Source organism: Neovison vison, chromosome 7, assembly GCF_020171115.1.
Source record: "Neovison vison isolate M4711 chromosome 7, ASM_NN_V1, whole genome shotgun sequence".
NCBI lineage: Eukaryota > Metazoa > Chordata > Mammalia > Carnivora > Mustelidae > Neogale > Neogale vison.
This window is the reverse complement of record NC_058097.1, coordinates 54,801,911-54,815,773: the sequence shown is the minus strand read 5'-3', so window position 1 is coordinate 54,815,773 and position 13,863 is coordinate 54,801,911. Positions and strand designations below refer to the sequence as shown.

The 13,863-nt window shown below is 44.3% G+C and overlaps 1 protein-coding gene across 7 annotated transcripts; it reads left to right on the top strand.

Moving 5' to 3' along the window:
• The first annotated feature begins 898 nt into the window (after nucleotides 1-898).
• ZNF227 (zinc finger protein 227) lies at nucleotides 899-13,863 on the top strand. 7 transcript variants are annotated; one of them, XM_044257176.1, is made up of 7 exons: nucleotides 919-955; nucleotides 1,697-1,835; nucleotides 4,123-4,195; nucleotides 4,620-4,681; nucleotides 6,769-6,895; nucleotides 7,693-7,812; nucleotides 11,274-13,863. In XM_044257176.1, exons 4-7 carry the CDS (start codon nucleotides 4,622-4,624, stop codon nucleotides 13,394-13,396), a joined length of 2,430 nt encoding a protein of 809 aa, XP_044113111.1. In that variant the 5' UTR covers nucleotides 919-955; nucleotides 1,697-1,835; nucleotides 4,123-4,195; nucleotides 4,620-4,621; the 3' UTR covers nucleotides 13,397-13,863. The 7 variants fall into 7 exon arrangements, with proteins under 7 accessions (XP_044113108.1, XP_044113111.1, XP_044113106.1 ...); XM_044257170.1 differs by lacking the exons at nucleotides 919-955; nucleotides 1,697-1,835 and adding exons at nucleotides 2,056-2,230; nucleotides 2,343-2,522; XM_044257173.1 differs by lacking the exon at nucleotides 1,697-1,835 and having other exon boundaries at nucleotides 899-955.

The following is a 13,863-nucleotide window of genomic DNA, read 5'->3' as shown; positions in this document are numbered from 1 at the left end:
GGTCCTTGTTTGGGGCTCTCTGTCAGGATGTCTAAGGTCCATCCTCTTGTCGCTCACGCCTAGCTTCCTGCCCAACACGTTCAGTAAAGAAGAAATGCAAACATATATTGTAGTGGAGGTATGGATATTTTGGGGTATTCCTTTCTGCTCCCCATCTTTATATCTTTTAAACATCAGTGCTATCATATGTTTGAGCAAATAATTTTTACAGTCACCATTTCATAAAAATCTAATTAGCAGTAATGTATTCATCCCTCAAACTCAGAAGTCTCTCTGAGGAATGAAGACAAAAACCCCGGTTGGGAAACTGATCATACAAGGATGCTGAAGTTTGTCTTTTTACTCTGAGTATGTCTAGCTGTTCCCCAAAGCCAAGTTTTGAATTATTTGTGCCACTCACAAAAGTTGATGTCTACAATGTATTCTGCCTTCACTGCATTTTGGGGGGCTCTCATTCTTTTTTATATCTAAAAAGGGTCTGAAACTGCAAAATAAAGGCTATCATTTTATCCCTTCTTTGTCTAGTAGTAGTGGGTACAATTTCATTAGTGAAGGATCACGTGATCTGCTTCTGTTACAAACTTTTTCTTTTAAGCCTCTGTTCAGATATTTGCTAAGTACGTTTTGTTTGTCAATGGAAAAAACTCAACTTCCCTGGCATCAGAGAAGTGCTTTACCTCTGCAAAATGGTAAGCCCTAAAGCGGGTTCTGCAAGTTGAAGTCCTCCAACTACCAAGGAGATTCTCTCGGGGGGAAGAAGGCGTGGTTTAAGGGGGCGGACATAGTCCTTCCTCCTCTTGGGGGATATGGGTAATGTAGTTCTCAACTAACAAGCCCCCCCCTCAAGCGCTTGCTCCCCTCGGGACTTCTGGGAAGTGTAGTTCCGGGGCGCCGTGTAGTCAGAGACACTTCCGCCCCGGAAAAGCGAGACCGCCACCATCTTTTCGGTCTGGAGGTGAGTCAGCCTTGCACCCTCACGCCCCCTCCGAGTGTTTTCCGCCTGAGCGTGGGACTAGTCGCTACCTAGCCGGCCGTTTTAGGATGGAGAAGTCGCGGCCGCCGGCGGAGGCTGAGCGACTGAGGGCAGAAGTTTGGATTCCCAGGACGCCTGGGTGGCTCAGTTGGTTGGACAACTGCCTTCGGCTCAGGTCATGATCTCGGAGTCCTGGAATCGAGTCCCGCATGGGGCTCCCAGCTCCACGGGGAGTCTGCTTCTCTCTCTGCCCTTCTCCTCACTCATGCTCTCTCTCCCTGTCTCTCTCTCAAATAAATAAATAAAATCTTAAAAAAAAAAAAAAGAAATGCATTAAAAAAAAAAAAGAAGAAGAAGAAGTTTGGATTCCCTCGGCTCTCCTCCCCGGCTTACCCAGCAGCGCTGCTACTTCTGTCGGTACAGTACCTGGCGACTTGCTCTCTGCGCTCTCCTTTCCTCTTCCGTCAAGTCGCGGCAGCCGGAGTAACTCTCGGGTCGAGCTGTGATTCGCAGTAAACGAGACGCTACGAGTCCGGAGCTTTGAAAGGGGACGGCACGGGGTAACGGTTGGCCATTGCTAACAGGAGTTCTCTACCCCGCTCTCTTCTGCCTGGAAGCCGCGGTGCAGGGAGCGGGGCCGAGGCTCTGGGAGCAATGGCGCGGCCCCTCTGCCAGCCTCCCGGACACCGAGCTCTTCCCGAGCTTTCCACCTGTCTCCTTCAGGAGCCCCGAGCCGCCCGCGCCCGCGCCGGGGGATGTCCGCTGCAGTTTATCCGCGGGGCATTCGCCGTCGTGCTGTCCCACAGCGTCCTGCTCTTCGCGTCCCCTGACTTCGGGAAGGGGAGGAAGGACGGACCTCTGGGTGCGTACTAGTGAAAGCACTTTCTTTCCTTTATTTCTTCTTCTTCTTTTTTTAAAAGATTTTATTTATTTATTTTACAGAGACCACAGGTAGGCAGAGAGGCAGGCAGAGAGAGGGGAGGAAGGGAAGCAGGCTCGCTGCTGAGCAGAGAGCCCGATGCGGGGTTCGATCGTGGGACTCTGGGACCCTGGGACCACGACCCGAGCCGAAGGCAGAGGTTTCAACCCACTGAGCCACCCAGGCGCCCCGGGAAAGTACTTTCTTGATGCGTCCTCTCCGTTTTCCGTTCACGGGTTTCAGTCACTCGGTCAGTGACGTACTAGGGAAATGTTCCAGTGTTTGCTGCATCCACCTGCGGGTGTTCCACCTCCTTGTTAATATGTGTGAATGTATAGGTGAGTTTTGTGTTTTGTTTTGTTTTTGTTGTTTTTTAAACCACACGCACGTGTATTTATTTTTGGAATTTACGATCTTCTACACTTCCGTTTTGCTCTTTCTTGTTTGCAGTTTGGTTTCCTTTTACTTGCTCTCAGCTGGTTTGGAATAAAAACGGCTGCTTGTCTCAGATACTAAATGTAGCCGCTGTGTATTCGCATTCTGAGAAATACAGAAACGAAATCTGTACTTGATACTTGATGATGGCACCTCACCAGCACCACCTTTTTTAAACCGGAGGTCAAGTTATCGGTCTGTATTTTGTTAAAACAACCCTCGAAATTGGTCCTGTCGTTCTTGGGCTTTTTTTTTTTTCTTGAAGATTTTTTTTTTTTTCTAATTTATTTGACAGAGATCACAAGTAGGCAGAGAGGCAGGCAGAGAGTGAGAAGGGGAAGCAGTCTCCCTGCTGAGAAGAGAGCCCAATGTGGGCTCTATCCCAGGATACTGGGATCCTGACCTGAGCTGAAGGCAGAGACTTTATCCACTGAGCCACCCAGGCGCCCCCCACCCATTTTTTTAAATAACATAAATGTTACCAGCATATTTACAAGTGTTTTCTTACCATTGCTTCTTTCCAGGTTCGTATACTTAATGATTGTTCCTCATCTTTGTTCAGCCGAAATGTCTTTTTTTCTCCCTCATGTCAGTAGTCATTTTGTTGAACATAGAATTCAAGTTTGAGGATTACTTCCATTCTTCCTTTGAGGTCCTTTGAGGTCTCCATTCTATTTGGAATGGTCCTTCCATTCAGTCCTTTGAGGTCTCCATTCTATTTCCTTGATTCTGTCAATCAAATTGTCATTTTGTTAGGTAAACTATTTTCTTTCTGGGGGTTTTAAGGATTTTTATTGTTTTCAGTTCTTTTTATTTACTCACAGTTTTTAGTTCTTTACATTCCTGAGTTTCAGCATGATTTGTTTAGGATGTATTTATTTTTTAAAAAATTTTATAGGTGGGGGAGGGGCAGAGGGAAAAGGAAAGAGAGAATCCCAAGGAGGCTCCATGCTCAGTGCAGACTTCAAAGAGAGGCTGGGTCTGGCAACACTGAGTTCATGACCTGAGCCAAAATCAAGAGTCTGACCCTTAACTGACTGAGCCACCCAGGCACCCCAGGAGTGTATTTATTTTTATTTATACTGTTCAGAATTGCTGTATATGAACTCAGCAATTATCTTTTGAAACAGGAGCTCTCTGCCATTTCTTTGGTTCTGTTTTCATCATACTCCTCCCATTGAACAAATGTTGGAGCCTCTCACTCTATCTTCTGTGTCTTGATTTTTATTTTTCATCTTTCTTTAATCTTCATGCACCTGGGATAAAAGGCATTTATCAATAAGCCTTTTTTACTTCACCAGGTAAATTGACTTGAAGTGGTGCTTTTTAGAAAGCTAATACCAGTGTGGATAAAATGTTACTAGGTGGGCAAAAAATTGTAAGTAAGAAGAAATAAATTTACTTATTTATTTATTTTTAGTTAGACAAGTGAGAAATTTTTTTTTTTTAAGGTTTTGTTATCCATTTGACAGATCACAAGTAGGCAGAGAGGCAGGCAGAGAGAAAGGGGGAAGCAGGCTCCCTGCTGAGCAGAGAACCTGATGGGGGGCTCAATCCCAGGACCCTGGGATCATGACCTGAGCTAAAGGCAGAGGCTTTAACCCACTGAGCCACCCAGGTGCCCCATAAGAAAAAATTTTAAGTGGGAATTAGGATTTTCAGAGAATAAAGGTGACTTTCATAGGAGAGCATTAGTGTATGAAGTCCAGATACCTTCCAGGTCTTTTTTGCTGTTGTTGGAAAAGACATGTGCAGTTAGAGTTTATGATGCAAGGTATCGTCTGCTTTTTTGCAGCTGCAAGAAAAAGGGCCTCCTGGTTCTTTGAATTTTCCATCTGCTTGTTTAGTCTGTGGAACAACCTTCTGAGGTGAGTTAAGATACCCAGCTCTTATCTTCATGTGCAAATGATCACAGTGAGGCACGGGGGTTTTTCTTTAACAACCCTAACATTATGTGGATGGTGAGAATCATTTTGAGGATTTAAACCTAGGCCATTGACTTTAGAACCCTTTTTTTTTTTTTTTTTTTTAAACTACATGTTAACAGCACCCTTCATTTCCCACATCCTCAGGATGTCATTCTTCTAGTAGGAATACTGCATTTGGTTGTCCCGGTCACTGCCCAGTGGCTCATGGCTGACAGACTTCGGGGTTGGAGTCTGCTCCATGCTCTGCTCACTGTGCTGTCTGTAGCCTCTGCGGCCTGGAAGTAGGAGAGCTGTCGGTTTAATTTCTGCAGAGATCACCTGGGCTCCCTGGCCTGCATCTCATGGCTTCTTTGTCCTTCCCCAGTTATGTCTTCTCAGGACTCTGACCTTCCCCAGAAAGAGCAGGAGAAAATGACCAAGTTTCAGGTAAGGAATTCTTTTCTGTCTCCTTAGATGTGATTTCATTTCTCACAGATTAGGCTCATCTTTCTCCTCTTTGGAAAAGTTAACGGAAAACCGCAGATTTTGAGTGCGTGTGGTATGCCAGGCTATGTGTGCGCGTGTGTGTTTAGTTTTATCTTTATTGTTTCACAAGACAATTTTTGGAAAAGTAATAAAAATTTGAAATAGACCAAATGAATTTACAGTACTACCTTGCTCATTGGCCAACTCTTTGTACTTTACCTTATGCCTTTTTTACTTGCATTTGTAACTTTATATTTGTAGTATTAGAAGTGATGGGATACATTGTTGATCCTCAAATAATGCAAGGGTTAGAGACCCTGACCTCCTTGAAAATCCACATGGAACTTTTGCCTTCCCAGAAGCTTAGCTCTTAGCTTACTGCTGATCAGAAGCCTTACCAATAACATCAACAGTTGATTAACACATACTTTATATGTTCTCTGTATCATATATTGTATCTTACAGTAAAGTATATGAGAAAAAATATTATCAGGAAAATTATATAAGAGAGGATCCATTTTTAGTGCTGTAAAAAGATATGCATGTAAGGTGGACCCATGCGGTTCAAACCCTTCTTGTTAAAGAGTCACCTGTACTTAGATACATTAGAGAAAGGCTTAATAACTCTTTTATTAAGGTTAGTAAGATAAGGGGTGCTTGGGTAGCTCAGTGGGTTAAGCCTCTGCCTTCGGCTCAGGTCATGATCTCAGCGTCCTTGGATCGAGCCCCGCATCGGGCTCTCTGCTCAGCAGGGAGCCTGCTTCCTCCTGTCTCTCTGCCTGCCTCTCTGCCCACTTGTGCTCTCTTTCTCTCTCTGTGTATCAAATAAATAAATAAAAATACTAAAAAAAAAAAAGATTAGTAAGATAAGGAAAAACCAAGTTGTAATAAGAATGAAAAAAATGGAGTGTCAAGGCAAATTTATGACAAAAGTAATGATCGTTAATAAGTAAATATGGGCAAATATTAACAAAAGCTTTCTAATTATTTATTTCACTTAGATTGTCCTATTTGGTCAGAGTCTAGAGATTCAGGAACACTTGTACTCCCTTGCATGAAAGGTGAATTGGGAAAACCTCCTGGGAGGGAAATCTGCCACTGTGCTTTGAAAAGTTTGAGAGTGTTTATTCTGTGGCTTTGCAGTTGCTACTTTTAGCTAAGGTCTCAGTAAAAGGATCTCTGCAGCACTGATTAAAATTTAAAATCTGGGGCCATCTGGGTGGCTCAGTTGGTTAAGCAACTGCCTTCGGCTCAGGTCATGATCTCAGGGTCCTGGGATAGAGCCCCGAATCGGGCTCCCTGCTCTGCGGGGAGTCTGCTTCTCCCATTCCCTCTCTTTCTCCTTTTCCCCTTGCTTGTGCATTCTTTTCTCTCTCTCTCTCTCTCTCTCTCTTTCTCTTGCTGTCTCTCAAATAAATAAAATCTGAAAAAAAAATTGAAGATCTGTAACTATATGTGATTTGGATGATGGAAGATATATCATCAGTTCTAAGGGAAGTTAAACTCTGGTCATAAAATGGAACGAGACACTGACAATGGTTATTGTTCAGGTTTATTGAGCATTTAGCTACATGCTAGGCACCATTCTACGTGCTTTACAAATACTCCTCTAATGTTTTCAAACAATTTGTGGTATAGACATCATTAAAGAGAAGTGGAAATGGAGATAGTGGGAAGTTAAGGAATTTCCCCAAGGCCCTAGAATTAAAACTGTGAAATTTGAGCTTAGTGCTTTCACCAGCCGTGAATGCTGCAGGTAGATGCAGCACGTACGTTGAAAACACAGAAGAACTGTGTGCTTGTCCCGGGAGGGCTGCCCAAGGCCTGTGAAAACTGCTGACATCGCAACAGAACCCAAGCCTTGTGGGGTGCTTAGGAGGGGACAGTGAGGGGGGACACTCTGGGACTAAAATCTGCCTGGGCACCCTCCAAAGTGGCAACCGTTTTTTTTTTTTTTTTTTTTTTTTGGGTAATCCTCTATCCTCCTCCGTGCTGCCCCTTTTCCAGTGGAGCTTGTGGGATTGAGGTTGTGTGCGTTTCATGTGTAGGAGGCAGTGACGTTCAAGGACGTGGCGGTGGTCTTCACCGTGGAGGAGCTGGGGCTGCTGGATTCCACCCAGAGGAAGCTGTACCGAGATGTGATGCTGGAGAATTTCAAGAATCTGGTCTCAGTGGGTGAGGAGAGTTGCCCCATGACACCCCCTTGAGAGTCAGTGTCCTTAGTTGTTCAAGCTTTGGACCTTTTGAATTAATTCCCTGACCCTGAAGACTCAGGTTTTTCTAATCCCTAGGACTACAGGCATAGGTTTTCCTCGTTTTTCTGCTCAGGTAAAATTCTGTCCAGGGGTTATTTTGCCCCGAGGTGACATTTGGCAATGTCTAGAGACAGGTTTGATGGTTACAGTTTGTCGGGGAGGGGCTCCACTGGCCACGGATGTTGCTAAACCTCCTGTAGTGTACAGTTCAACCTCCAGGACAAAGAATTAGCCAGTCCAGAATATCAGCGGTGCCCCAGTTGAGAAACCCTGACTCAATTAATTACAAATGGGAAACAAATATAAATTGGCTTTTACACTGTGTCTTGCAAATGCTTTTTCAAATTGTGGTTGTGATCCATTGGTGGGTCATAGCATTAATTAAGTACCCTATGCTGGCATTTTTTTTTTCAATAAAATAGAATAAGGATAGAAACTAGAAGAGTTCCTTATCAAGACCTCACACTGCAGCAGAAACTGACCATTTGCTATGAGTGGTGTGAGTGTCGGAAGTAGGGTGAGAACAGACATTGGCTGAATCTAATTTTATCTCTATCTAGACATGAACTAGGTCATGGCCTAAATTTACCTATTATAGTTCATGATCAGGAGAGTTCCAGAAATATCACTTTAAAGGTTCTGAGGGTTGTAGAACTTGGACAGAAATACATTTTAGCCGTGTGTGTATCTTAGAGGTGTATATCTGTCCCTTCATAGGACATCTTCCCTTTAAGCCAGAGATGGTTTCTCAGTTGGAAGCAGAAGAAGAACTTTGGATGATGGAAGGGGAACCCCAAAGAAGTGTGACCAGTGAGGACCACATGGCTGTTCCTTCAGGTACTAGCTAATCTGTGTCTCACCACATCTGTGCTTACCACACTTTAGTCTGAGCTCTGTCTTTTCCTCTGCACCGGACAGCAGCCTCCACGTTGGTCTCCCTGCCTTCTCTCTTGCCCTCCTGTCATCTGTTCTCCACATGGTACCAGAGTGATTCCTTAGAAAGCAAGTGAGGTCATGCCATTCCCCTACTGAAAAACCCTCCAAAGACTTCCCGTTTTGCTCAGAGCAGTGGCCTGCAAGACCCTCCCCTACCTGGATTCCTCACCAGGTTCCTTTTTGATCAGCCTTGCTTTTACCCTGGCTTAGGTCATTCCTGGCTCCCCTGGGGTGTTCTCTCTGCTGCTTCCGGGCCTTGGACCAGCTTCCCCTCTGCCTGGACCGAGTCTGCAGCCACTCCCTTACTAAGGTTTTGCTTGGATTTCATCTGCATCCGCTGGGCCTTCTGTGTCTTCCCTTTCAAACCTCATCCTCTCCGTTCTCCATCCCCTCACCCTGCCTTATTTTGTGTCTGAGTACGGATCGCCTCCTGACCTCCCAACACATTTTTGTTTACTTGTTCACCATCTGTCTTCCCTTGAAGTAGGAGTTTTGGCAGTTTCATTTGCTGTGTCTACTCAAGGCCTTTGTTGGCCTTTCTGCATAGGAGGGGATCCTCTGCACTTGTTAAATGATTAAATTATTTAAATAGTCACAGTCCTTATAGGAGTGAGCTATGATACCAGCCTTTCTTGGACAGGAAAGAATGCCTGGTTCATGTCCCCAGCCGCCGATTTCTTTCCCATCAAGCCTTTCACTGCCTACCACCCCCACCACTTTCTCCTGCCCTGTCCCTCTTCATTTTTCACCTCATTTTCCCATCTCCTTTCCTTTCTTTTTAATTTACATATTCCTCAGTTCTACTCATTTAGAAATTAAAAACTCAGTATCCCCAGGGGTGCCTGGGTGGCTCAGTGGGTTAAGTCTCTACCTTCAGCTCAGGTCGTGATCCCGGGGTCCTGGGATGGAGCCCTACATCGGGCTCTCTGCTCAGCGGGGAGCCTGCTTCCCCTTCTCTCCCTCTGCCTCCCTCTCTGCCTACTTGTGATTTTTGTCTGTCAAATAAATAAATAAAATCTTTAAAAAAACAAAACAAAACAAAAAACTCAATATTCCCAGAGCAAGTAAATTCATATGCTCTCCCTCTGCTTGAAAAATTAAATAGAGAAGTCTTTCTGCAAATGTGATAAATTAGGTGACAAATTCTGTGAGTAATTTATGGATGTATCCTCTGATAGGGACCCATTTACTATTTTGGCCCATCCACATAATAAAAAATAACTTCCCCACTGCAGGATTCTTTTTTTTTTTTTTTTTTTTTTTTTTTTTTGAGAGAGAGAGCGCACATGCAAGCAGAAGAGGGGAGGTCAGGGGGAGGGGCAAAGGGAGAGGGCGGAAGAATCTTAAGCAGGCTCCATGTTGAGCATGCTGTGGGGCTTCATTCCACAACCCTGAGATCATGACCTGCGGCGAAGTCAAGAGTTGGTTGCTTAACCGATTCAGCCACCCAGGTGCCCCCCCCCCGACCCCGATCTCAGAATCCTTAATTTTAATGAAATTTAATGAAAACCTTTTGTTACATACATGAGCATATTCACAGGTTCCAGGGATTAGGGCATGGACATCTTTAGGGGCCATTTGATTGTCCTACCACACCTAGAAATGTGTACATATGTATTGAGACTTTTTTAGCTTATATTATTAGAATGTAACTTTACATTTAAGCAAATTAATCATTAAGGACTTGGTGCCGCCGCTCCCCCCACCCCAAACATTTTAAGCCGGTGCTTCCATTCATTTTTAGCCACAATTCCCAGTCATATATTTTACACCTTGACCTAGCTTGGGTGTAATGTATGTATGTATTTATGTGTGTGTTTGTAGCTGAAACAAGCATTTCGTAGTGTTATCCTTACCATTTGTGATACGCTTCTCATATTCTATTTTTCTTTTTAACTATTTGTTCATTTATGGAATTGGTTTCATAGTTCATTAATGCATCCCAACAATTTGAAAAATTCTACTACAGTGGAAATAACGTAATGAAGAAAACAAAATGCATGTTTTCTTCATAACTGTTGTATTCTAGTGGGTCTAAAAAGACAAGAAAAAGGAAGTATACAGTTAAGTCAAATAATATGTGCTGTAGGGAAAAATAAAGCAGGGTAAGCCAAATGTGGAGAATCAAAGGTGTTAAGGGAGTGGGAAGGAATAATTTTATATTGGGTGATGAGGAAGGCCTTACCCAACTGAGCACCATTTGAGTGAGGACCTAAAGGGAATGAATAAAAAAACCAAGCCTTTTGACCTTCTGGGAGAGTTTAATTCCCCTCTTTCTCTTCAGGGTGGCCTTTGCAAGTACACTGTGCTTTGCTGCTTTCTTTCTCCCAGGGTCTTTCTCAGTCGTACAAGATTAGTTTTCCCTTTGCTGTTTCTTTCTAGAGCCCTGAATTACTACTGTGAATGTTAGTATTCCAACCACTTCCCAAATTTACTCCTGGAAGAGAATTCCTGCCAGGACCTAAAGTACTAATTAATTTCTCCCATCCAAGTACTAAATAGGCCTGACCCTGCTTAGCTTCTGAGATCAGACGAGACTAGGCGCGTTCAGGGTGGTCTGGCCGTTTCTGCCTACAAGTTGAGCTTTTGTAACCTAACCAGGTAGAATCCCTCTTGTGATAAGCCTACTGAGGAAAAGGTGAGGAGAATTTTAATTGATGTTATTATAGGATGGAGTATGGATTGCCTCTGTGGCCTGCAGCCATTTGATTTCAAACTTATAGGTCTCATACTAAATTAGGCAATTTATGGTCTGAATGGGTCGCATTTATGCTTAGTGGATAAGTCTGTTGACCCCATTCTTTGCTTCCACTTGCATGGAAAAACATAAAAGGATAAGTGATGTTGTACAAACATGACCCTCCCCCTGGTTTATTGAGGCCTTATCCCATGGCCTAGATGTGGAATCCTGCCATTTCTCTACCAAAGAATTTGCTTGTCCTCATCTCTGAATATCGCGTTTACTCTGCCCGCAGAGAGACACTACACGTAATTGAGGAGAGCTCTTTTATTCTTGCATGCTAGCTTCTTACACTCAGGAGGATCCTTCTCCCTTTGTCAGGGAGAGCATTCGGTTGTATGTGCACAGTTAACCAATCAGGAAGAGGTACATGAGTCAAGAGCCAATCAAGAAGAAGTACACGAGTCAAGCGCGTGGACACTATACCAAAGCATATAGAGCATGCAGAGCTCACGCAGAGAGAATGCAGGCGCCCGGTCCAATGAGGATTGCTTCCTCATTCGGATGGAGCTTGTTTACCTTGGAGCCTGACCGCACTGGCTCCTTGCCCGCCGCCATCTTGTCTGGCTTGCCTTGTGGGGTCCCGGACACCCCGACATCTGAATATTGCTTTTTCTTACAGGCAGCAAGAATCAAAATGAGATGGAGGCCCTTCGAAAAGTTGCACTGAAATACCTTTCCCATGAAGAACTATCCTGCTGGCAAATTTGGAGACAGGTTGCAAGTGATTTAACCAGGTGTTTTCAGAGAAAGCGTTTCCAGTTACCACATGGTGATTCCATTCAGGTTTCTGAACATGAAAATAGTGTCGTGAATCATAAAGGAAATGGTTCCACTTGCACTGCCAATCAAGAGTTGTCAGTTTCGAGAACCCAGGACACCTGTGGGAACACATCCCTGCCTGAGTCACAGAATCAGAGCGGAGATCCGCAAGTTCATGGGAAAAATAACCGGCATATGTGTGAAGCCTTCATGAAGAGATCGCTCGTCAGTGATCATAGTAACCCTGACACAGAACAGAAACCTTACAAATTCAACACGTGTGGCAAAAGCACGAGTGACGGCTTCATTCCTCATATAGCCCCAGGAGAGGAATTCCGTCCATGTCATGAGTGCAGAAAGGGCGTTGGGTATAGCTCGTCGCTTCCACATCATCAGAACATTCGCACGAGAGAGAAATGCTCTAATCAGAGCTCTCATCTGCAGACCCATCAGAGAATTCGCCCAAGAGAGAAACTCAACAAACGTCGTGGATCTGATGCTTGCTTTAGTAAGAGCTCTTTTCACCAACTTAACCACACGGGGGAGAAAGCCTATAGATGTGACAGTTGTGGCAAGGGATTCAGCAGCAGCACAGGCCTTATCATTCATTACAGGACTCACACTGGAGAGAAACCTTATAAATGTGAGGAGTGTGGGAAATGCTTTAGTCAGAGTTCAAACTTTCAGTGCCACCAGAGGGTCCACACTGAAGAAAAACCATATAAATGTGAAGAGTGTGGTAAGGGCTTTGGTTGGAGTGTTAATCTTCGCGTTCATCAGAGGGTCCACAGGGGTGAGAAACCCTATAAGTGTGAAGAGTGTGGGAAGGGCTTCACTCAGGCTGCACACTACCACATACATCAGAGGGTCCACACTGGGGAGAAGCCTTACAAATGCGACGTCTGCGGTAAGGGCTTCAGCCACAATTCGCCATTAATATGCCATCGGAGAGTCCACACTGGAGAGAAACCGTACAAATGTGAGGTGTGTGGGAAAGGCTTTACCCGCAATACAGATCTTCACATCCACTTCCGAGTTCACACGGGAGAGAAACCCTACAAGTGTAAGGAGTGTGGGAAGGGCTTCAGTCAGTCTTCTAATCTTCAAGTCCATCAGAATGTCCACACAGGGGAGAAACGATTCAAATGTGAAACATGCGGGAAGGGCTTCAGTCAGTCATCAAAGCTTCAGACCCATCAGAGAGTCCACACTGGAGAGAAGCCATACAGATGTGATGTGTGTGGTAAGGACTTCAGTTACAGTTCCAATCTGAAACTGCACCAAGTGATTCACACTGGAGAAAAACCATATAAATGTGAGGAGTGCGGAAAGGGCTTCAGTTGGCGATCAAATCTTCACGCTCATCAGAGAGTCCACTCTGGAGAGAAACCCTATAAATGTGAGGAGTGTGATAAGAGCTTTAGTCAGGCTATAGATTTTCGGGTACATCAGAGAGTCCACACTGGAGAGAAACCCTATAAATGTGGTGTATGTGGTAAGGGCTTCAGTCAGTCCTCTGGTCTTCAGTCCCATCAGAGAGTCCACACTGGGGAGAAGCCATACAAGTGTGACGTCTGTGGAAAGGGTTTTAGATACAGTTCGCAGTTTATATACCATCAAAGAGGCCACACTGGAGAAAAACCTTATAAGTGTGAGGAGTGTGGGAAAGGCTTCGGAAGGAGCTTGAACCTTCGCCACCATCAGAGGGTCCACACAGGAGAGAAACCCCATAGGTGTGAGGAGTGTGGTAAGGCCTTCAGTCTCCCCTCAAATCTTAGGGTGCATTTGAGTGTCCACATTAGGGAAAAACTGTTTAAATGTCAGGAGTGTGGTAAGGGCTTCAGTCAGAGTTCACGTCTTCAGGCCCATCAGAGAGTCCACACTGGAGAAAAACCATACAAATGTGAAGTCTGTGGTAAGGACTTCAGTCACCGTTCACGTCTCATATACCATCAGAAGGTCCACACTGGCAGAAATCGTTAAAAGTGAAGACGTTAATGGCTTTGGTCAGGATGCATATCGTACGTTTGGAGAGTCTGTGCTAGTAATAAACTGTCAGGCATTGAGAGTGGAAAGGGATTTCTTCAGATAGAATCTTTCTAACAAATCCACTAAAATGATGACATGGAACCATAATAATAGGAATAGAACTAATATTCAGGGCAGGAATGGCTTGCAGCCCTCTTGGCAAGATCCAAGTGATATAAATGGTCTTTAAGAGTGAATATATGCTCCACCCCCCAAAAAGTGAATATATGCCTAAGAGTAAGGCGTGAAAAGGATATTTGCCATATACTAGCTAGTTTGGGAGGGGGTCAGGAAAGTTTTTAGGATAATTTCCCCTTTAACTTACATTTTATACTTATTTACAGTGACTTTTATTTTTACGGAAGCTGTAAAGCTGTGAAAAATGAATAAAATTACTGATTAAAATTTCCTGTAACCAAGAA

Coding starts and splice junctions, on each gene's coding strand:
- ZNF227 (XM_044257173.1), top strand. CDS start 4,622: ATGTCTTCTCAGGACTCTGACCTTCCCCAGAAAGAGCAGGAGAAAATG. Junction 6,896..7,692: donor CAAGAATCTGGTCTCAGTGG/GTGAGGAGAGTT, acceptor GTCCCTTCATAG/GACATCTTCCCTTTAAGCCA. Junction 7,813..11,273: donor CCACATGGCTGTTCCTTCAG/GTACTAGCTAAT, acceptor TTTTTCTTACAG/GCAGCAAGAATCAAAATGAG.